The following is a 25,840-nucleotide window of genomic DNA, read 5'->3' on the forward strand; positions in this document are numbered from 1 at the left end:
GTATCAAACGTAATGAAAGTATTTGTGAATGATCCATCGCGCGCACGTATCTTTCGCGAATTTCCGAAAAAAAAATTCCAGTACTTTCTCAACCAGTGGACCTCGTGGCTAGAAGCTGTGCCGTATTATGCAGATAACTTAAATCAAGTGAAGACAGTTATAGACTCACTATGTGCCGATGATGCAGCCGCTATTTATGTGTCTCGAAAATGTTTCTCTACAAGTGACATTGAGAACGAAATTAAGTCCATACACAACCACTTCTCGAAAATACCTGAAATTATCAGACAGTTGGAATCCCGAAAGAATGCTTTGCGGCATTCACTCTCCTTGTTCGGCGAATTATCACAGACTTTGTCCAGTGAAACAACTCGCGGCCTTACGAAAATAGCGTCAGATAAACTTTGCAAAGTATTAGACAAAAATCCCGGGTACAAAACAATCTATGCCACTGCAAATTTACTGGTCGATGTAATCCTTGTGTAGGCGCTGGTTTCTTAATAATTCTTCGACGTTGCTTTGAGACTGTTCAATATATTTGTATTTCATAACACACAAGATTATATGAATTCAAATAATACAAACAAAGTTGCTAGATGAACATTATTATATGTAGATTAATGCGATATTAACACAATACACGTAGCTACCGTTGCTTTCTTGGTGTCACGTTTTTACACACACCCACATTCACCCCTGCTGGGAAGAAAAAGTATTAGTTTTTATGTTGCTGCCTATTCATTTACTTACTGGCGTTAGTTTTTATTGAGAAGAACGCTCAGTTCTGAACATTTACTTAGTGGTGAAAACGTGGAATTGAAAGAGAACGTAACACAGAAAGACATTTGGCGTTTTTCACATGACCAGGGACTTCTGCTGATCTAAAAAGAAACTTTTCTACTTACAAAATGTTTCTTGCGGATAAACACAGAAGGTTGACAGAAGAAAGCCTAAGGAAAACGTTAATAGTTCATTGCAACAGAGATCATTAAGATAAGATATTTTTGTAAGAAACTAACATTTTATTTTCTTAGTGTATATTTCAGTGCATATGTTAAATTTCTAAATGCAAATTTAGTGTATCTGTTTGATATTTTTCGTGTATATTTTGGGGTTTGTTTGTGCATGGAAATCCGTGCTCTACCTATTACTCTGTAAGTTGGCCACCTGTTTATCTTGGAAGTTGGCCGCATTGAAGCAGTGTTTACCTTATGATGATAATGATAAATTAAGCTGCATATCTTGGCAACGCAAAATACCGTTTTGTTATTTTTCTTAACTCTTTCGTATGCCCATATGAGAGGCAGATGTTCTGTATTTGTGATTTGAGACAAAGACCATGAATTCCCACGATTTATTCTTGGAGGTCAACAGCCAGAACACTACCCTTATACAGGGATGGTGAAGGAACTTGTGAATAAGAAAAAGCACTCAGGAAATGGTTGTATGTATTTGTTTACTCTGTCTGGTTTGGTAAAATCATTAGCTCATTTCATCAGTGGGGAGCTTTCTGGAAAATTCTCAGGGTTAAAACTAACATCTCAATTGTCGACTATTGGCACTTGAAGGGTTGTCAAAAGGTAGCGGAAGTTTTGAGATACGAATTCCCTTAAGATTTTCTCAAAACATCTTTTGCTTCGAGGGAAATACTTGTGGCTCATTAAACATACTGTAATTTTTTCTAGTACTTTATATTGTTATGATTACTCTATATTCGTCACTTAAAAGTAGCTGTCGTGCCATTGCTTATTAAAATCTTACAATCAAGTAATCCTACTCTAAATCTGCACCAATCACACTTATTTTCTATAAGTTGGCCACTTTCCAATGGAACCGATGGTGGCCAATATAGACAGGTTTCACTGTATGTGAGATGAAAAGAGAACCCTTCTATTATGAAGGGAAAAATACATATTCTGTTTTCTTGTAATTTATATATATATAATCAATACTATGGCAATTGCAATATACCGTACTAATAAAACGTGAAATTTGCTTGGTGAATAGGTAAAGAATCTTGCCCCTTAAAGTATCTCAAATAACGCTGGTATTTCCTGCTATGCCATTAACAGATTTATCGGATAATATAAGCATTTTTGTGAACTCTAAAAATATCTTTTTTTTTTTTTTTTTTTTTTTTTTGTCAGTCATATTATAATCCTAATTGAGCCAGTGTCGCAAAAGAGTGCAATTAGTTTTATGCAAATGGAATTCTGCTAAATAATATTTATTTTTGTTATCTTATATGTGTATTGTAAACTCCACATTACACTTTGTTGAGTCTTGTTAAAATTAATGTTTTCTATTTGCAGATGCCTACACGGGAGAGCCAATGCTCTCTCAATACTCTTGACTATCTGGTGATTATGGCGTCGGTTGGATGCTTAGTGGTGCTGGCCATGTTATTGTTGAGAACATCATGGTACGATGCCCAATATTGGAAGATGATTTGCCTTGTGATAGGGCTCATGTTTGCCTTTTTACTTGCCTTCTTCTACTGCACATACAGAGTGAGCGCGTGTTTCAACAGGAAATCAAGAAGTTTCACATATCAAGCGCCTATTGGACAACCTGTACAGGTAAGAAGTGGGAAAAATGATGATAATATTTTTTAACGAAATAAACTCATATAGCTATTCAGTGAATTATTATTATTTCGGTTAAAAAAAATAAGCATGATTAGACAATGGGCGAAGTGGAAGAATAAACGGCCTCCATGAATACCGAGATTTGTCCATATTTAAGGCGCTGAGAGCCTATAGGTCCAAATTTATACATACAAAAAACAATAAGCAAATGTAAAGTCAACATACAGTAATGTTTGTATGCCAATCCGAACATTATTTTACAAATTCACATGTTTACTTCATAAAGAATATAAATACAGTACACTCAATAAACTTTCCTTGCGTTATTCGAACATTTGTCACGAAAATTATTGAAATAACGGATATTCAAAGAATATGTTACTTGAATATTCTATTTGTAATAGTAATACAGTAACAAGATGTGCATATCAGTTTCTAAGTATAAAGCATATATGATATAGAATCGTAGGCATAGTTGTATTGCCTGGGAAGGAGAAGCTGGGTCACTCAGTGGTAAAAGTGCTCACTTCTGGTGCGAAGGGTCTCTGGTTCGGTCCTAAGCTATCTGAATTTGTGCCGAAAACATCAAATCTTTGAATTTTGTATCCTATATATTTTCTCATTCTACAAGTTGTTCATGATAATTCATTTGCATTCACTGGTAACTCCTGAGAAGATTCACACAGGCAAAACTCATTATTTTATTGTTACTGTTACAAGGTGAAAGAAGAAAACTTACCTAATTCTTTTATAGGAGAATTAGAACATTCGGTAAATTTCTTTCCCTTAACTTGTACCAATAAAATAGTAAATTATGCCTATGTGACTCCTCTTAAGAACCGCCACTGCTTGCATTTATTATCCATCTCTTACAGCTCAGAAATTACTATTTCGAGACCTGGAAGATTTTGTTTCATGCCATTTCGTATTATATGCCTCAACACTATTATTATGACCCCGAGAATTTTCGCCTGCTAATTGAGAAATTAAGGAAATATAGAATTATTGCATCCGGGAAGGAGTAAAGAAATAGATAATTAATTTAATAAACACAAATTCTTAATACCAAAAATGAGCATTTTTAGTTAGAAATTGTGTCAAATATTGTTTGTCTGTATCTTCCAAGAAATAATTACCTATAGAAGCCACTTCATAACGGAAAGAAAGTCAATCGAAACAAATTATTTGATTACTATTTTTTTTTCTAATATTAAGATTAGGTTGAATATACGGTATTTGATATGCTTCAGCGAATTTGCGTTTCGCATGTAATAAATTATTATCAGAAACATAATCAGATTACATAACGCTGAACAGTTAAATGAATGACCTTTGTTTGAGTTTTATAGGTATATAATAAGCACTGTTGCCAAACCATTACACAAACAATTTATGCTAATATTCTTAGAAATTACTGATCAGAATTAAAAGGCATTTCCAGGTCTTATAAACTCACTTTAACTTTGCAAGGAGGATTTGAATGCCTGACTGACTGATGTAAACTAAAGCATAATAAAATAATCTGTCCTATTCTATAATTAGCTCTGAAATGAGGACACTTATTTGATAAACCATTTGTTATACGCTTCTGGTTCGAACAAAATTCTTGAGATAAACTTGCAAACAAACAAGGATAATCACATTCCAAAATTAATATATTTATTTATTTTTATTGTTACGCTAGACGTTGTTATTCTGTTTTAATCACGCAGACTTTAAACGTTCATGTTAAATCATTAAGAATCATCATATAAAAGTGTTTTTGAAAAAGATTTTCCTCTAAAGTTTATTTGTTGATTGAAGTTTAACGTTTCTTTTTAGCACTGAGCCCAGAAATGCCCACAAAATTTTGCTGGTTAAAATTTAACATTTCCTTTTTTGGCACTGAGCCCAGAAACGTCCACAAAATTTTGTTGATTGAAATTTAACGTCTCTTTTTTGGCACTGAGCTCAGGGACGCCTACAAAATTTTGTTGATTGATATTTATTTTATTTAAAGAAAGAATAAAGTTTAATATATTGGGTGTATCCAATAAATTAAAGCACATACATACAAAATTATAAAATAACAATTTAACGTTTCTCTTTTGGCACTGAGCTCGACACCTACAAAATTTTGATGATTGAAATTTGATGTTTCTTTTTTGACACTGAGCCCAGGGACGCCCACACAACTTTATTGGTTGAAATTTAACGTTTCTTCTTTGAAATAACCCAGAAACGCCCACAAAATTTTGTTGATTGAAATTTAACGTTTCTTTTTTGGCACTGAGCCCAAGGGCGTCCACAAAATTATTTTTTCTAAGAGGGCAAAACACTGATACACAAGTGCAGTCGCGAGTACACAAACCTTTTGATACACGCATGTACATAATATTTCTTATAAAACAACAATTATTTGTGCACGTTGCAATTGGTCTCCCTTGTACCATTCTGCGAGTAGCCATAACAGCCTAGAATTACAGTTTAACGTAGGATTCTAATTACCCAACACAAATATCTACCGAGAATAGAACCTGGAGCACCTGTTTCAAAGCCAAAAACGTTATGCACTTCACCATAAAGAAGCAGTAATGAATTTGTTCAAAATAGAAAACGAGAAACGGGAGAAAACGGGAAAAGCCCGATAAAACCCATACATACAGAGTTTGTCCACCACAAAGCCCATTTGGTGGGAAATGGGATTTAAAGAGGGGCCCCATGCACTAGAGGTGGTAGGCACTCTATCACTAAGCCACTATGGTTTTTAATTTATTTATGTATGTAATTTTACGTCTTATTACTTTGATTTCTAGTACACTGATGGGGATTGGCTCCCGCTAAAAGCCTGGATCAATTAACTTGAGAAATTCTCAAATGAAAATAATATTTATTAATGAAAAAAATAATGAAATATATAGGTCTACACCACGAAACATTTGACTTACACTCAGAAGAAAGACGTCAGAAAAAAAAGTTTATTAGTATAGTTATTTACCCCTCTAATTGCAGAATTATAAAATTTGGATTGTGTTCTATACTCTCTCTCTCACTCAAGGAATAAGTACATTAATGGAATTAAACATGTCAAATCAAAATCCTAGGAATGGTCAGCGCAGTTATAAATGAATCAGCTTGTTTGAGCCGAACATGTATGAAAAGTGTTTATTTAGGAACAATGAAGTGGAAATTGAACAGTTTTGTGAAAATAGTTGCTATCTATTACGTTAAAATAAGACAGTAAAGACTGGAAAATGTTGCTTCTAGCTAAGTGAAGCAAGTTGGCACCACTTTCTTTACATCCAGCTTGGACAAAAACTTACTTCACAGAGTATACCTTATGTGAAGCAATACATATATTATACTTGTGCCACGCAATAAATTTCCAGATTGTAAACATTGCTCTGAGATATTACAAGGTTTATGTTTTATATTCCGATAACTATTGTGGTAAAACAAAAATAGGTGTAAAATGAAAGGTGTTTTAAAATATCAACATACAGAAAAATGTGGGCATGCCAAGGAATTTTAAACAATTAAAAGCATTAATTGAAATAATTTGAGCAGCCTTACACCTTCTGAAGCCTTATCTAATGCAAATATCAAATTAATTATAATGATTTCTTATAGCTAGCATACATTGATTATGTTTGGTAATTAATAATACAGTATATGAAGGACAGCTGTTAATCAGGAATAGCACTTTGTCATGCACACATGATCACTAACAGTTAAGCTGCATATGAACACGTAATATTATTATTGCAACAGCACGATTAGCTATTGCTTTATTAATTGTAAAGAAGTTTCAATTACAAAATATATTGATATAATAATTACGCTTTGTATTTAGAGTTCATTGGCTTTACATTAAACTTACTAACGATACTTGAATATAAATATTGAAACTGTTCTTTGGTTTGCTTAGGAAAGTACAGGTTTCTACACATATTATCATTACTTAGAGCATTTTTTAGTTTAACGTCCCATGATTATGCTCCAAAGCTACGGGAGATGGTGGTAATGAGAGTGGTGGATGAAGAAAATGGGAGAACTCGGGAGAAAACACACGCACACGATTTTTATTCACAAAGAAGTCCGCTTTTCGGAACCTGGGATCGAATCAGAGACCGCATGCACTAGAAGTGGGCGTTTTACCACTAAGTCATCACAGTCTTTGGTATATTAAATTTTGACACAAATAGCAAAAGAATTGGATGTTTTGTTTGATTGAAATTTATAAGTTTTTACTACACTTCATAGCTTTTTCTGATTTTAGTGAATAATGTAATGCTAATACAGAATATCCGAACTTCGCAACCTAAGGTTTCTGATATTCACAAAATGCTATTAAATTCGCAAATAGAGTTCCATGTGTTTTTTAAACATCAGAAATCAGAGGTACAGTTTATGACGCCATAACTGTTAAATACAGGACATTCCTCACCACACTATCTCGCTTCCAAGAGAGCTGGATTATCAGGAACACAGCATCGGCTCCGAACCGAAATTACATTTGTGATACTGTTATGTGTTAAATTTATTATAAGGGGCAGTTCACATTTGCTTCACCTCAGTCGAAGGTACAGTACCTGAGGACAGGGTGATCATTTGGATGCGTCACACCCACGTCTTTTAAGAAGTCAATGAAAACATTTTAATTAACTTAATTAGATCTATGCTACTATTTCAGGTATTTATACATTCAGTTTGAGCAGTATTTCTCAAAGAGTATCATGAATCTCATTAAAATAAATGAAAACGTGTGCTATATGTTGATTTCTTGCGGTTTTAGCAGTAAATAAACGTTTATTATTATTATTATTATTATTATTATTATTATTATTATTATTATTATTATTATTATTATTATTATTTTAAGATCAGGGCTTTCGAACTTAAAGGAATATTCTTTCTTTTCTAAAAGAAAAAAAGGAAAATCTTTCGAAATTCGCTAATAAACATCTTAACCCTACCGTATATTAAAATTAGGTCGTTGGCATTTTGAAGTAGGATATAATGTACCTTTTCAGTTTACAAACTGACACAATTCAAAACCCAATCATTAAAGAAATAAAACACTCAGTATTAGGGAATTTTATTAATTTGAGTGCAAATAGAAACTTAAAAATTTTGCCTCTTAGAAAAGATGGTTAACTAAAAACAACGCTACTTTGAAGAAGCAATAAAATACGTACTCTTGAATCATGGTTTCGAGTTTGAATGCATAGTTACTCGTTATCTTCAACTCTGGTGTGGAGCAATTCACGAATAATAAAATCTTTTAAATTTCTTTTCTCTTACTCTCTCTCATTCTTTCTTTCTTTCTTTAACTGAATTTCTTGTTTTAGAGATAACATTTTGCTTTTGAGACGTGATTTCCAAGTACCTTTGCGTTTGCACTAACTTGTCACAACATTCAATTATAGAATAGCTATCTTGGAGAAAGATCAGGTGAAAGTGGTATTCTTCTCGCTGTTATCGCTGTTAGCGTTCGAGATAAATGATGTGCGAGTGGAACGAGAACTAAAGGAAGAAATCAGGGAAAACAAAGCAAGGGAGACAGAGTATGTCTATTTGAGTGGGTGCGTGTCTCTCCTCTTCTCGGTGACTCAACAGGGGGAAAACCATAAAAGAAAGGATTCGAGTATCGTATCGATTTTTCAGTCTCCCTTACAACTTAGTACATGAGAGAGAGAGAGAATAAAATGCATGCGACAGATGCCTGTGTTTAAACTACGAGGCTTTTAACGTAAGTAGACTCTAGAAGTGCCCCTCTGCTCCTCTACTAATTCTGCCAGACTGCAATCGCTCGTAACTACCAAATGTAAGGAATGAGCTTTGTTATTTTAACCTTTCCCAGCTTTTAGCATACCGTAGACAGAAAACAAAATTTCATACATTCTGTAATTGTGCTCAGCTGTTACTTTGTGATTTGCTGTTGATAAATTAGATTTTCTTCCATCAAGCAAATATTATTAACTTAAATTCGGCGAGTTTTTACAATTATTACGATTACGGAGGTAAAAAATTGGCGACGATATTTATTGCGTGATGATAAACAGTAACTCAAAAATATTGATTATTTTGTGTCAGGTACCGGTATTTTGTGATTACTAGGTTGTTATAAAATTCAAACATTCATTTTTAATTTTTCTTCAATATAAATATTGTAAAATGACGAACTCGTAAGACCGGTAAAGCATGCAATCTCCTGTAACTGCCTAAAGGGCAGACCGAATCACACGTATAGCTTAAAAATAAATAAATAAATAAATTTCAGAGTAAACGAAATGATAGCACATGGAAACGAACTATAATTCAAGAATTGGTGGAAAGAGAAATACTAACACAAAACAGGAGTACTTCGAGCAGGGCTGGATTAAGGGAGGGGCTTAGGGGGCTGTATCCCCGGGCCTTCAGGTGGACTATCTGGTCAAACTCTCAACGGGCTGTCTAAAAGGAACCATGCAAGATACAATCATCATCATAAAATAAAATATGACCAAAAATATGAAACACATTCCCTTAATTTTCCTCCTGAACTTTCACAGAAATGTTTTAGGCGAAGTCAGCAGGGGCCAATTTTTTTCTAGCTCCGGGCCTCCAGATGAGTTAATCCGGTCCTGACTCCGAGTAAATATCACTCTCACTAAATTACAGGAGTTCTTATTTCAACTAGTGTGCTCGCAAAATGTGAGGATTTTATTTTCTAGTTGATATCGAGTTGAGTTTAACGTCCCGTTCAGCAGCGAGGCTATATGAGACGTGGACCTACTGATTAACGTGAAATCCGAACCACATGAGCTCCCGCCGGGAATCGAACCCTAGTTGATATCGAAAGCATATTAACTTATTGTGATTTACAGAGGAAAACATCTAAATAGGGATTGAAAGATAAATGTGTACATTTTAACATACTGTTCTTCAATGATTTTATCAAGTTATTACATTTAAATAATAATAATAATAATAATAATAATAATAATAATAATAATAATAATAATAATAATAATAATAATAATAATAATAATAATAATAATAATAATAATAAAAAAATTAGTATCTTTTTACAGTGTGAAATCAAGACTTTCAAACTATGCGAATTCAACACTCAAACTTGTAGTACTGCAGATATGAGTACGGGTTGCAAGAGAGTAATAAGATCAAAGATAGAACCCTTTCCTCAAATGCTGAATCCATATCACAAAGCTATTATTTGCTATCCCTTACTGTTTCTGTTCTGTGGTGATAAACATTAAAACCAAAAGTTGTTTGTATCAAATACTTCCGGTTTGAATATTCAACACCGGCAGTGTCAATAGTGGGCTAAAGGAGGAGACAGAACCTATTCATGGGACACTGAATTATTTGCAAAAAGCCGCTTCTTGATATATTTTACCATTTTTCCTCTACGGAAGTCAGTATTGAAACAGTAAATAATAGTAAATTGAACCACTTCCGGTTTTGGTAGTGTTGTGGGTATGTTGTCTTAAGACGGTGAATCGTTGAAAAAATAAAGCAAAAAATACTTTTCCCTATTTATTGCTGTCTTTGTTATGTGGTTATAAACGTTGAAACTGAAAATGACTAATTTTAACCACTTCTGATTTATACAGAGTGGAAGGAAACAAGAACGGAAAGCTCGGGAGGTGATTCTACAGCTAAGAATAACGAAAAAAGTTCAAATAAACATAGGTCCAACGCGGCGCCGTTTCCAAGCAGCAGTCGTGACGTTTCGCCGGCGTCCTTCTTCTAAGTGCAATATCTGCCGAACAAATAGAGATATTGACGTCGGGTTAAAAGGATGTAAAGAAAGTCATACCCCACCAAAATTATGATGCAAACAAAAAGGAGCAGAGCGCTGTACAAGGGGACTCCCCAAAGGGAAAAGGGGATTCACCACATGAGATGCAGTGGGGGACGTGAAAGTGAATAATATGTACAAAAGTAAAATGACCTGGTTGTTTAGCGTAGGTACTGAATAATCGATTAGAGCGTGCAAATGGGGATTCCCCACTGCAGCGTCGGGGAGCAATGCCTACATTTGTTAGGGAGATTGTAGTCGTATCTCCGAAGTCTGAAGATCATGAAGTCTTTTTGTCATGATCTGTACATTTTCACTTTCCTTCTCGTCATTTTGTCTTATTGGTAGCGCAATAATCAACAAACGCCCTCTTCCGATTCTGCCATTTTTCTGTTTTGGACGCTGTCGAAACAATAGTTGCGAGTGGTACTATCGATCCAACAAACCACATCGTTCGTGGTGTATTCTGTCGTATTACAGTGCTCTCCGATGCACAGTGGTCGGAAACTGGAAAAAAGCGGTCAAAAATCGACTTTGTCAACTTCGCCGCCTATGAAATCGTTATTGATATTTGATTGTAAGTATCTCTCCTGCTTCCAAACCCGGAGTTTCAGGACATAGGAATATTTTCGCTGTTCATAAAATGCATGTAAACATGTACAAATAAAAGAGCCGAAAACTCAGTAAAATATGAACCAAACAATATGATATGTTTTAACTATTTATATCGTTTCTGAGTAGGGATGCGCACGAGTCAAGTGGGTTGAGATTTAAGCCTGTCTCGACTCGTCTCGAGAGAATTTGTCTCGACTCAAAAATATGTCTCTGTCTCGACTCGTAGCTCGATTCGACAGTTTCTATCTCGACTCAACTCGAATTCGAGACGAGACGTCTCGAAATTCGAGTCGAGACAATGTATACGAGTGAAATTATACGCACATATCAGTCAGAACATTATGACTACCTACCTAATTGTCAGTATGTTCACCTTTTTGCACGGATAACAACGGCGACGCGTCTTGGCATGGACGCAATGATCCTTGGTAGGTCGCTGGAGACAGTTGGTAGCACATGTACACACACAGGTCACCTAATTTCCGTAAATTCTGGGGAGAGGGGTGATGCGCTCTGACGTCACGTTCAACCACATCTCAGATGTGTTCGATTGGGTTCAGATCCGGCGAGTTGGGGGCCCAGCACATCACTTGGATCTCGTCCCTGTGTTCCTCGAACCACTTCATTAAACTTCTGGTCTTGTGACATGATGCATTATCTTGTCGAAAAACGCTACTACATGGAAACATGGTCGTCATGAAGGGGTGTACGTAGTATGCAAGCAGTGTGCGATACGCCTCAGCCGTCATGGTGCTCCACTAGACACATGGATGCTTACGTGAATGTTCCCCAGAGCATAATTAAGCCGCCGCCAGCTTGTCTTCGTCCCACAGTACAGGTGTCAAGGAGCTGTTCCATCGGAACACGACGGATTCGCATCCTCCCATCTCATTCAGAGAATTTATGAAGTTCACTTTATCGCAATAGTTTTATACAAACTAGATATAGGCTACGGATAATAGTTTTATATAAACTAGATAATCAATTATATTATTATTATTATATTTGAGGTACAATCAAATATCACAACATTAATTATTAGTTTTAATTAACTGAATTGAGCTGAAAATTAAATCTTGATCTCGAAAGATTAACTATTAAGTTTATGCGTTCAGAACCTGCTAAAGTAATAAATGCTGGAATGGTTTCAAGACTGTTTCTTAGTGAATACTTTCTTCAAAATAATATTTAAAATTATAGAAAGATTTTCGACCCATTCGAGTCGAGTCAAGATTTTTACGAGCAGTCTCAACTCTAAAATTCAAGTCGAGAAAAACGTTTGTCTCAACTCGTCTCGAATTTTACAAAGTGTGACTCGACTCGAATTCGAGTCGAGATATGCCTCGACTCGTCCGCATCCCTATTTCTGAGGTCGATGAAACTTGTTGGACACTACATTGAACTCAAATACTGTGTGTTTAGTGGAGTTTTATTTGTACCCATTGTCCTATCATTTATATGATAGATTTGTTAGTGTTACCGAAAAGTTACATATACGCTGATGTTAGTAGCTCTGCAGTCTAACCTTATCCTTGCTTATCTGCAAAATAAGGTTCATTGAGTTGATCATGAGTAGTACAAAGATTGAGCATTGGAAGTAGCTACAGCCGAAGGACTCAGCCCCATCTAACTGGAAATGCGTAATGAGTAATGTTGTTGTGGTCGCAATTGAGATCCGCTATTTGAGCCTTACAAAGGGAAAAGGCATATTGTCTTATACGTAATTTGGATTGCCCTTCGTTCCTGAATCAAAATTGTAGTGAAAGAATAATACATATTGCAGTGATAAACTATCAGTCATATGGAGATGCGGATGCTGTATATTACACACATTATATACTACTGACGTCAGTGCAGTAGTATATAAGAAGATTCTATACAGAGTCTTTTAATCTTACCGAAACAACGTAATCTTGAACTAAATTACATTCCAGTAAGTATTAATATTTCTTCGAAGATGGTGTGAGTACAAAACAGCGAATTTTAATTTGTATCTTAAGGCCAAACACACATTTGTTTTACACCGTCTTTTTATTAACGGCACATACAATTAGAGGGAGAGCACATTGAAGTTGTAATCGTTTCTTGGATGCATATTAACACCTGTCATAACTTTGTACTGGCTAGCGATGTCCAATTTACATAAGGCGTCAACATGTTATATTTTCAATTTATAAACTGTATGTATGATTCTTGATGGTGACTTTCAAGATGGCGGCTTTCATTATTCTGTGTTCTCCCCAATTTCTCCTCTCCTTTATTACTGTCCTACGTTGTTTCTTTGGTTATATTTTGCAGTATTTGACATTTGTGCGAGGGGTTCCCACACTTTTGGACCATCCTGTATATAAAACTGCGCGTATTGCAGCAGGGGTTGAAATCGATTTAGAAAAGATAATTACGTATAGAACGATAGAGAGACGTCCGTTAACTTTCATTGTTTCAGAATAAACTATTTTGTCCGTTTTTTTCAAGTTTCCGACCACTGTGCGACGCTGCAGTGGAAAAATCCCCATTTGCATGTTGTATGTTCCAATCAATCATTCAGTACGTACGCTAAAGATAACCAGGTCATTTTACGCTTGTACATATTTATTTTCACGTTCCCTACTGCATCTCATTTTGGGAATCCCCTTCTCCCTTTGGGGAGTCCCTTGTGCAGTTCGCTCTGCTCCTTTCTGTTTGCATCATAATTTTGATGGGGTATGACTTTCTTTACATCCTTTTAACCCGACGTCAATATCTCTATTTGTTAGGCAGATATTGCATTTAGGAGGAGGCCGGCGAAATGTCGCAAGGTTGCTGCTTAAAAACGGCGCTGCGTTGGACCTATGTTTATTTGATTTTTTTTCGTTGTTTTTAGCTCTAGAATCACCTCCCGAAGTTTTGCGGTCTTGTTCCCTTCCATCCTGTATACAGCTTCAGTGGATTTTGCTGATCGCTGACGAATAATACAGTTATGAGTGTTGGTACATCAATGGCTTGCATTCAGCATGCGAGCTGGGGTGTAACTAACAACACAGGGTATATATTGAAAGAAGAACGTAGTTGTTCCTATTTCTGCTTTTGTTCGTTCATTCTCCTAGTTCTTTAACACCGCCGCTTGTTTTTTTCATATCACTCAACACCAGCAGTGTTAGACCGGTAAAGTACGGGCCTGTGTTAACCACAACACGAGTCCCTTTGTATTTAAATAACACGCTGGAGTGGTAGTCATGCTGGGACCATTGGCCTGTGATAAAATTGAGTTGTATGCTGTGTGGAAAGTACAGACAGATTTTGGAATTAGAAAAAATATCTGGCGCGAGAAGACATGAACAAACGGGTGAATATATAAGGGTTTACAACACTGAATTTCAGGATACCTTAAGGTACTACAGATAATAAAGTTGAAACGTGTAAGAACGAAGAGACACGGCACATGAGCAATGCATGCGATACATCAACTCCTATTAGAAAGAGACCTTTGGGTAGCCAAGAAGGTGGAAGAATAACAATCCAGGCTGAATTTACTTGGGACAGATACGATCTAATAAGAAAGGTTTTGTTTCTGCAGCGATGAACCTTTGGGTTGCATACACATAGGGCTGTTGTTTTGAAACGAATCAATAATTATATTTGCAACCAAGTGATAATTATTTAGCTTAGAATTGCTTCTATCGGAGATACCCCAAGAGAAATTTCTGGTAACGTCTCTCGATTCTGAAAGTCGCCAGTAATTACGTGGCATTTGCTTAATTGAAATAACAGCAATTCTTTTTTCTAACGGTTATAATCAGTCGTACAGTACAAGATGCGTTACATGAGATAATGTATGTAATTTAATAGCATTCAGAAGTATCTGTAGGTCTCTATCACACTCTAATTTTCTCAAGTATGAAGATAGCGTAACATTCTGAAAGATGTATTTTCTCTCTTTCTTTTTATTATAATATACATAATAATTAGATACGCATGAAAATATTTTTATACACATACACACGCCTATGTTGCTTTAGAATATGTAGAGAGTACACATTAAACGACACTTTCGCCATTTTAATATTAGATAATTGTCTATCTCTATGCACTTTCATTATTGAGGCATATGAAGGTAAATTTTAATGTTCGCGCCTTCATCTGGAAAATATTACTCCCTTGGTTTTATAGTTATTAGTCTAACGTATCACGCAATGAAATCTCGATTGGTGTTCAGTGCATATTGTCAAAAGCAAACTTTCCAAGTAATAATAACACTGCTATACTTAGAAATCTCTATTGCCGCGTGTACTTGTTGCAAAGTTTATTACGCATAACGTGATATATATATATATATATATATATATATATATATATATATTGTTTTGTTTGTAACACTACCAACGACCATTATACTATGTATAAAATGGCAATGCAATATTATTTATTTTGTTTATAACGTTTTGGCCTTTAATTTTGTGATGATAAAACTATATGTAAATTAATATTGCACGGTGTTACAATTATGTCCTTGGACAATATTTTTAAGAAGGTTCGAAACATAAAAATTTCCGAGAAATGTTCAATTGTGCCAATTCATTTAATTTATTTATACTGTTTTATAGAGATGAATTTTTAACTATAATTTCCAATAGTTTTTTTTTTTTTTTTTTTGAGGGGGTAGGGTTGCCAGATTTAGTAAACGAAAAACCGGGACGCTAATCTCAGGCTAATTTTCCAGTTCATTCTACACACATACTTAACACAAACGAGGTACTACAAGGGATGTATAAAGAATGTTAAAAGGTAACATAAGAAGATCTGTCTGGCGTCCCTTCTTCCGAACTCCAATTTGTCCTCTTTAACAGGTTCTACGTATTGCGCGAATTACGACACACTCTCCCATTTATGATTGAAGAGTTACTTTTTTCTTTGTCGCGTCATCACCTGAGTTAGAAACACTATCCTGAAAGAAATACAAATTTAGCAGGAAAAAATACATTTACGGTAAATTCAGAACTATAAACAAAAAGCAAATCTTTTTAAAGACTTAAGTAGGTTATCCAAAAGTACAGCACAAGAAAAATCCAGTATCAAAATTAAACAAGAGATATACCTTTATGCAGTGGTGCTATTCAGTCGGTTCGCTAGAACCGGTTGTTAAAATATTTCGAGTTCGCAAATCGTTTGTTATCCCCAGACATAAACACACACACACACACACACATAACCTCTTCAAACGTGAAAGAAAGAAACCAAACAAATTTGTGAAAACACCTCTACTTTTCCCGCTCGTTTGCATTGTTGTAAAAGCAAAGAACTTTGAATTGTTTCAATTTAATACGTAAGACACAAATTTGAATATGAATTCCTTGCAGAATAGCACCACTGCCTTTCTGTGTTTAAACTGCCACTTCTTATGCTAGACTAAGCTGTTACGGAATTATAATCTGAAAATTTGACTTCACTCTACACCCCCTGGATTGGTAAAACGCTTGTTTTTAAAATTGTTCGTCAGAACACGGCAGACAGATCAAAAGAGAGAGTTTTAATGCGGTTAACATGCAGCAACTGAGAGCAGTGCCATCATTGTTTAAAACCCTAGGAACACCAAGGTGATTTGAATTACATTAAAAACCAAGAGGCGTGAGCTTCAGGGGCCACCCTTGGTGTTCCTAGGGTTAAAATTTCAACAATGAAGCAGTTCTGCGCTACAGATTGAAGTGTAAAATAACTAGTAGTTAAAGCCTGTCATCTGGAAAAAACGTTCTTTTCCATTGAAAGTGATATTCAAGAAATTATTGCCATAACATATGACCCCTCTTGAATATTTTTCAAATCCTTTTCTCTCTCTCTCTTTCTCTCTCCTCTGAAAGCTAAACAAGCCATAGGACGAAAGAACGGATGTGGTTTTCAAGCTCCTTGTTGTTTGTTTAGTAAAATTAATTAGCTACACAAATCTATAAATCTTCCGCTTTTAGATGAGTTTTTTCAGGTTGATTTTTTTAATCTGAAGAATGAACACCGGGACAAACAGGCGTCCCGACAGCGTTTTTCGGGACAGTTAATTCTTTCATTGAAAACCGGGACGTATGGCAACCCTAGACGAGAGGGATAAGAGATAATTAAAGCCTACGTAGGATATTTCGGGAGTCTATTCTTTGCACGGAAAGAATAAGGTATATTGAAAATATTTGAAAGTATATACGAATGGTTTTCAAGATAGTTGTTGATGCAAGTTTGATTTCACTGGAATTAAGTGAACTTTCACACAATCGCCCCTAAATAATACTCCGAAACAATGAATTCACCAAATTCATATAAATCATAAGGGAATTCTTTTTATGAATACAAAACTAAAATTAAAATATTGTAGAAATTGCCCTCTACCCCATTCAGAACAGTTTTTATTTTTTTTTTTTTTTAACGCTGATGTACATATTCACTTATTAGATGCATAAGAAGAAGTACGCATTGTCGTGGTTTATGATCAAGGAGGAATCATCGGTAACTGACGGAGCATGACAATTCTTGAATATGATCCACTTGTTCCGATTTCTCCCACACCTCAAACATAAGAAAGCTTGGTCGGCAAGGAATTAAGAAAGCAAGAAGATTGAAAAAAAAAAGGTAAAAGACTTCGCACTTCTGTTTTACCAACCATCGATTTTAATGCAGACTATGATCTGTATGATTGGACTTCATGCTCCCTTCACGAATCTTCATTGACCAATAATATTACAAAGAAGTAGATGTATCACCTACTAGAGTGGAAATTCAAGACTTTCATTGCCACACCTAAGGAGTGGAACGACTTGTGAAAATCATTACAGAGGCTGCTTCCCCCGTTGCCAGTGCACGTGACGGCTACATCAAAGGAAAATTGGAATCTAGAGGACATTTTCCGACATTTCGAACAAAAAGTGACTATAAAGTCCAAGGAGAAAGCTAGAAAAATTTTTTGGAATACCCCCTGTTAAAATCATGTTTGCCAAATAACTTGCGAGTGAATGGGTGGGTGAACCTCACAGTCCATCCACCTCCTCGTAGTGAGCTCTGGGTTATTTTAAAATGTATAATAAGTAGAGACCGGATGTTTAGGCATTAAAAACCTGGAAAATAGGCAGGCAAATAGGCACTTAAAATTTAAAAAATAGGCACTAAAATGTAACTCGAAAAAGATAAATACTCGATACAATTAAAGATAATAAAGTCAAGTCCTAGATAATGTTCAAGAATATAAGAACATACCTATTTGTTAATATCTTCGTTTGTTTTTTTATATATGTCTCACCATGTCTTATGTCTCACATGTTTCACCATGTCTTAGAAGACACATTTACGCATACATATTTATGTTCACAATATTTGCAAGATACTGTTTTATAATTTAGCAAGTTTTATAATTTAGCACGTAACATTGCCACACATGACCTTTTCTCCTACCTGTTTCTCGAAATTTCATGCGTTAAATCACATGTAAGAGAAGTCCGAGGACCTCTTCAGAAATTCGAGTCAGACAGGAGACAGACCGACGTCTATTACTAACGGTGGTTCGGGGTGCATTGATAGTACTTCATCTCTATTTCTACTTAATTGCTACATTACTTTACAAACTGGCTCCTTCTCATCATTTGTAAATTAGTACTATGCTACTTTCTAGTGCAAATGGAAATTGAACTTAAAATATCATATTATTAGTTATATAAAGTATTGTCAAAGAATTTTATCTTTTTAATCTCCAAATTATTTAAAACCTATAAGTAAATAATAATAAATGAAAATACAGTAATTAGACACATGGTTCTTATAATGTGGAAAATAAATTAAAGAAATGGAAATAAATTCCTTCCCGGGAATTTATATGCCAGGGAAAAAACCCGGGAATATTCCCATTTTTTATTTTCCTTCCCACCGGGAATATTCCCACTGCCCATCAATAGCACCACCTAAACGACCTCCCAAAATCTGAAAAAAATCAGACGTCCTTTTGGTAACAAATGGCCACTTTACCGCACTACCCACCTTAAGATTTAGAAAAAAAGTTTTTTTTTTTTTTCTCGATACACCCTAATATATAGTGACTTGCAAAACAAAGTAATATATTTATAAAATATCCTCTACCAAATAGATAGATAAGGCAGAAAAGAGAAATGGGTTCTGAGATATAAAAATCCACACTTCAAATTCGCTGAATTTTCAAGGACGGTGGGAACCCTGCTCAGATCAGTACATCATATATATAGTGAACTACCTTATAGTTACTCTCACTCTATGGCTTATAGAATCCGAAGATTCAATGCCACCTTCACAGAAGTTCCCCACTGACTTCTGTGCTTAGCTAACTGAATCCAGTTTCTACTTTGTATTCGTGTTTCTGCTTCTTAGTACTATCTTCCAACCTGCGTCTAGTCTTCCTGATGTTTTTATTTATTTATTTATTTATTTGACTTCCAGTTTTTATTTATTAGCTTTCCAGTTAAAATTTTGGCGACGTTGATAACAGGCTAATTCTCTTAACGAGATATTAAATAGTACCTAATAGAATGTAAGTTTTAACGATCTTAATGAAATTATCAGTAAATATTCATTACTTTAAAAAATTAACCATACTATAATCGTTTCAATATATATTTGCAGGTTCCCATTGGTTCAGTGTGCAATCAGGCGACGCTAGCAAGACTTAACTACTTCCAACGTAACCCAGGAGCACCAGGCCTGCCGCATCCGTACGGAAATAATAGAACTCAACATCAACAACCTCCTCCAATTTTTACACCTAACAACCCTTATCTACAGTACCAAAATACAACACGAAGGCCTCTTCAAACATTGGACATCTACCGTCCGCCAGACTTATCCCTCACTAACTCTTTGACAGACGATCTACCCCCAAGTTACGAATCAGTTGTGGCCCTAGAAAGTCCACCTCCAAATTATACATCGGGTTCATACTATGAGAAGATAGATCCATGGAGTTACACCGGAAGCTATGTGGACACATACCGGTTTTCTTCTATTTCCTCTGAATATAGACCTCCTGCGGATATTCACAGATGACATGACATGTATCCTCTTGGGCGTAGTGGTAGAATGAATTATTCGTTGACGGTACTTGCAGAATCATTTGTGTAGAAATATATTTAAATACTGCATTACCTGAATAATAATTGGGTGATTCACTAAGTTAAGTGAATAATGTGCGTGAGATATTTCATTTAGTGGGTACTGTACTAGTGAATTTTAAAAATGGGAATACAAGACAGTGCTCTTAGGTTGAATTATTATCACAGTAACATAACAGGTAGTGCAAAACGACTAAATAGTAACCAGCTGCTTTCTTTACGTCAGTGAAGATTACCTTTTAACTAAATGTTTTGAGGAAAATGCATCGCAATATGTCCAATCTGTGTCAAGTGTGTTCACAACAAGGTGTTCATACTCACAACTTAGCGTTCAAAACAGTGTTCAATCTGTTTTCACTTCAGGTTGTTACGATTTGTTTTCAATCAAAAGAAGAACGGGGCCTTGGCGCACAATACGCTCGGCTTCAAAAGTTGAATTTCCTTTGTACAAATATTCGTATGGCTTAAATGATAATAAAATCTACTCAAAGCACTTATCTGTGTTAGTTTCTGCAATATATCATTGCCAAAACTTTAACACAGATTAATATTTGATTTGAGCAGATTGTATTATAAGTATTATTTAAGTTACATCTATACATACGTAGATCCAAAGCTAGAAAGAGCATCATTAAGAATATTGGTAGCTTTTAACGCCATACCTCGAATAATAGTCAATGTTATTCACGCAAGTTCACATGATCATAGACGTGCGACTAAATTAAACTACGTGCTTCCAGAGGTATATTTGAGGATTGTGGTCCCCAATTTTCCGTGAGCTCTTGTCTTGAAAATAACTCTACCCAGGTAGAGCGTTTCTGTATACACTATGAAGCATATTTCCCAGAAAAAATCACCAAGACCATAGCACCTATTCGATAAGATAGAATTAAAAAAATTAACGTAAGTTATAGGAAAACAAATTTTGAAGCCCAGCCGCACAATAACCAAATTAACAGCATCCTAATGTATAGAAGCAGATGTTATTTTTGACAATTTAAGGTATTTATTTTATGTTGTTATATTATTCAAATGTATTTGTCAAGTTTATTCATGAAATATGAAGAAAATTCTAAGTTAAGTTAGTTGATTTATCATGTTCACACAAAATTCTTGGATATTTTCAACAATATTTTTTCTTTTTATCAAAAATAATTGATTATTTCTCTTTATTCATTATATACCTAGGTACAGTACGATATCTTTAGATAAAACTGTATTTTTGATAATATAACAGACGCACAATTCTTTCTACAACTCCTTATTCACTTTTAAGGTCAGATGTTTTGTTATCGGCACAAAATTATAATGAAAAGTAATAAACGAATTTTTTTTTTTTTTTTTAAATATAGTCTTCACTTTAAGTGTAATTGCGCATGCGTATCATTATATATCAACTCCGAAAAATCTGCATTACCTTTGTTCTCTTAAGTGTAATATGCAATACTTTTATTTCTTTCCCATTACACAACACACGGAAATGTCAGGTTATTACGTTATTGGAAAATTGTAACTAAAGTGAATCCTGCTAAACGCCAATGTGATACGAGGATACACACATATATCAAAAAGCGCTAGAACGTAGTGGTTTCTGATATGCATTGTAGTCCTTAAAAATTTGATGAAGAGGTACACTCTTGAAATCTTCTTTGTATCCCCAAATTAACAGAGTCCCCGCGATCCTGCTTATAACCCTAAAATAATTTCATTGTTTATTTACCGCATGACTCAAGTGTGGTCTTTCAATAAATTGTTTTGAACAGACATTAAATTCATGACAGAAATTTTATTTCCAAAAATGAAATGTTCAATAACTATGCTCAATTTGAAAACACTATATAAACCAACTTTTCATTATTTACAGTAACAGACTTGAACACAAAAGAACATGTTGATCTGTATGTATATATAATATTCACTCTGTATCTGTGTGTTTCTATGTAGCACTACAAGAATGCTTTCCTAATATGCATACTATATATAATATTTATCTAGACCTCATTTAACTTTAGGGAGACCAGACGTCCCGTTTTTAAGGGAATTATCCCCTTTTTTTCAGAAAGTCGTCCTGTGTTCCGTTTTCTTTATATATATATAAAAAGTCCAGTTTTTGGCTTATACTTGCATAGAATATTGTAATTTCTTGTATGGAATTATGTTCTCAACAAAATTTCCCTTCTACAAGAAATTCAGTCATCAAAAAATATGAATTTAAGAGACAATGCCTCTAATCCTGGATCCTGTTGTTAAAAAATAATATAAAAATTAAAATCGGAGTAAGTTTACATAAATAAAAACGGATTATTTTGAAAAGCTACAGACTTTTTCCTCACCGGTATAAATAACGACATAACAATTACTATACCTAGGAAGCAGTGCCGTGCCGTGGAGCAGGGGGCGCAAAATTCGGGAGGAAAAAACAAAAGAAGGTAATATGTGTATGGTATGTAATTTTTTGATAAATACATTAGCACGGGACTTACTTGTGGTCTCACATAAAGGTATTAATTTAACTAGTTTTGTCAACATATCAGTACAAACTAGTATGTACTTAAATCTTCCTGCTTTAGAAAGTGATCCTATTATGTTACTCATGTTAGGAAAATGCATAAGCACATATATAAAATGGAAGAACGGAAGTAATAAAAAGTGCTCAAAATCAAGGAAAAGCTGGGTTTATTTTTGAAAATTTTCTTAAGCTTCGCGCCAACTATGGTGGCGCTTCGCGGCTGGTCTATCGACCTTACTCATATGTAGGGGAGCGCCGTCGTATACACTCACCCCGGGCGCTCATTTTCCACGGCACTGCTAGGAGGACATATATATTATGCCAGTTTGCCAAGTGTCCCGTTTTTAGACCTTGTAAGTCTGGTCACCCTAATTTTACTTCAGATTCATCTAAGTATCAGGTTTGATTTACCTCTTTAGTAAAATATACTAATCGAACTTCTGGTCATGCACAAGAACACATTCTAGACAGTGTCTACAATAAAATATGTCTCTGACACTTGTATCATTTCTACCAAGTTGTCAGGTATCTAAGTGTTGTCTTCTGCAATAATGAGAGAAAGGGTGCAGTAACTTACTATGACTTGACCATCTGAGAATTTGAACATTCTGTCAAATCTTGATTGCACCCACTACGTAATATTAGTGTTAAAAACAGGTATAAAGGCATGTGCATTTATTACAAAAAATTCTCAACACTGCCTGTATAGTACATTTTACAAGATGTAAGGTACTGAAACATCATATGAAAATGATCGTTTCGTGTTCTTTGTAAAGAATCTTCAAAGAAAAATTAAGGTGAAAATTGGTGTAAAAGCAGACAATGAGCAGCACTGTAAGACTGTATTCGCCAGTTACGCTTAACAGTGGTACATACGCAGAACACTACAGGTCACTGAAAAGATATGTGCATGAACTTCGCGTATGCGTATCGTATTTTGTGACGATGCCTCCTGGGACAAGGTTATCAAGTGAAGAAAAAACAAGAATCAACGTTTACAAAGAAATGGCCGTCAAGTTGTAAGAAAATTAAATCGTTTATGTTGCAATTAATTATTTAGGATAGGAACAAGTATGAAAGAGCAGAATATATGGAAGATAAGAAAAGGTCTCGAGTAGGGTAATCGATTACTATTACGCAATGCAGAAAATAGGGATGTTTTCTTCCCAACATGTAGCTGTAACTTCTCGACATGTCAGGGAAATTTTATCACTAGACAAAAGTTTTGTTTTCAACAACTAACTTCGCAAACCGCCTCAAAGTCCCCCGCATAAAAAGACTAGATTAGAATTTGCGAACGAAAAAAACATATGTCGTGAACTTCAGAAGGAAATAAATATTTAGGAATCGAAGTAGTTCTATTTGGATGGACTACGTGGATTTCAGTATTATTGGCACGACTTCATGACAGAGAAGCAAGGAAGAATGAGCAGAAACATCGGTATATGTACTATTATGATATGAATAACATTTTCCACAAAAGTCAAACATTTCATGGACAGCACTAGAATGAGTTCTGTATGTATACGAAGATGCTAGAAACAGAACTGATTAAAATGTACAAAAAAAATTGTGGTAATAACATAATTCTTCCATATCATAATGCGTTTCATGTGTTTGCGCGAACCAGGGTGATTTCGTGAGAAAGACATTGAGGTTCTAATTGGGCCAGCATGTAATCCAAACTTAAACCTTAAAGAAAACCTCTGTTGCAGGGCGATTTATAGCAACGGCTCTAACAATTTTAGACTATAACGGAGCTATAAAGAGCGATACAGAAAGAATGATCAGTTTCAAGGCGATAGCTACAAACCCACGTCGCAACAATGCCTAAGAGACTTTGAAATAAATAAGAACAGTGGAAGTTCCAATAAAGCTTTGTTTAGTTTCTCGTGTAAGCACAACACGTGCATTTATACCAGTTTCCACCAAAATATTACAAGCATTCTGTTTGATATAATTTTACTACTTTTGTGACCGAAAATAGAAGAAAATTATGATGTTTAGTTTTTCTCTATTACTCGTATCTACTACTTGGATAATACACTATGAACACTACCTACTATTCACACAGTTATTTTTGATAGACGGAAAACCTAGTGCTTTTATACCAATTTCTATCACTGTAGCAAAAGTTACTGAAAAGAACGTAGAACATATTAGGAGAAATGAGTAATATTTCACGACAAAGTCAATAAGCCACTTAGTTGGCCATTCTAGTAACTTGAAATTCTGTAACAGTTTCTGTTATAACTGTGGTATAAAATGATCAACATGGGACATACACTAAATACTAAATGTCTGCCCTAAATCGCCAATAACTTGTTCAGTCATAAATTGTTGAATATGTGCGAATTTTGCATTTATTAAATAACCGTTCTGAAAAATGTAATCTTTATTCCACAAATTCTGAAGGCCACAACGCAAAATATGGGTTAAAAACTTTTGGTAATAAATGTAAAAAGATATGCGGAGACAGACAATTCCAAAGCGCAAAATTTGCGATGGTGTAAACTAATACGGAACAATGTCCTAGCTCGATTATTTGGATGAGTTTTCAGTGTTTTATTATGGTATTTTACACTGCCAAGAACTCAATCTACATATTCGTGACGGGGATGAACATCTTTGGTGTTGACATACCTATTAAAAAACCAACTGAGTAATTTTTAAACAAATAAAATTTAGATTATTATTATTATTATTTTTCATGTGCAGGCATCACATTTAATTCTGAACCAGTATAAATAAAACAGCTTGTGTAAGCTTCCTAATATATACTGGCACATACGGTTTAATTTTTTTTTTAATTGAATATTAAATGTACTAAATTCAATATTCAATTTTTGTGATAAATTAGTTTTTAAAATCATAATTAGGATATTCATTTGTATTAAGACTAAAACAATCAAATGTAAATTTTGTATATATATAAAAACCAAGAATAACGCCACACAAATACGACAATAATATTTGATATAACATACTGTCTGTTAAAAGATTTTTTAAAGAAAAAAAACACGTTCAGTGTATGTAATTGTAGTACATATGTGTAATTTATACGTAAATAATTGTATTTATTTCCATGTTACATTGCGTGCTAATTCTGTGATAATACGGTTCAGTATTATGAGTATAATAATATACACACTGAATTGAATTTATACTTGTATGTAATATGCTGACGTGTTCAAACCTATGGGCTATCATTAACTTTCTTAATAGTGTTAGCTTCGTGTTTCTGGTATAGTGGCGTACG

General features: G+C 34.7%; 1 protein-coding gene across 1 annotated transcript in view; it reads left to right on the forward strand.

Moving 5' to 3' along the window:
* The window catches only part of LOC145688466 (uncharacterized), a 76,250-nt gene extending 50,410 nt beyond the window's left edge, over positions 1-25,840 (forward strand). Inside the window, exons 2-3 of the mRNA XM_081762735.1 lie at positions 2,313-2,579; positions 19,588-25,840. Coding sequence (XP_081618861.1) covers positions 2,313-2,579; positions 19,588-20,007 — 687 coding nt within the window. The 3' untranslated portion in view covers positions 20,008-25,840. The remainder of the gene's footprint in view (positions 1-2,312; positions 2,580-19,587) is intronic.

The sequence above is a fragment of the Thermobia domestica genome, chromosome 1, assembly GCF_964235325.1.
Source record: "Thermobia domestica chromosome 1, izTheDome1.hap1.1, whole genome shotgun sequence".
In the NCBI taxonomy this organism is placed as follows: domain Eukaryota; kingdom Metazoa; phylum Arthropoda; class Insecta; order Zygentoma; family Lepismatidae; genus Thermobia; species Thermobia domestica.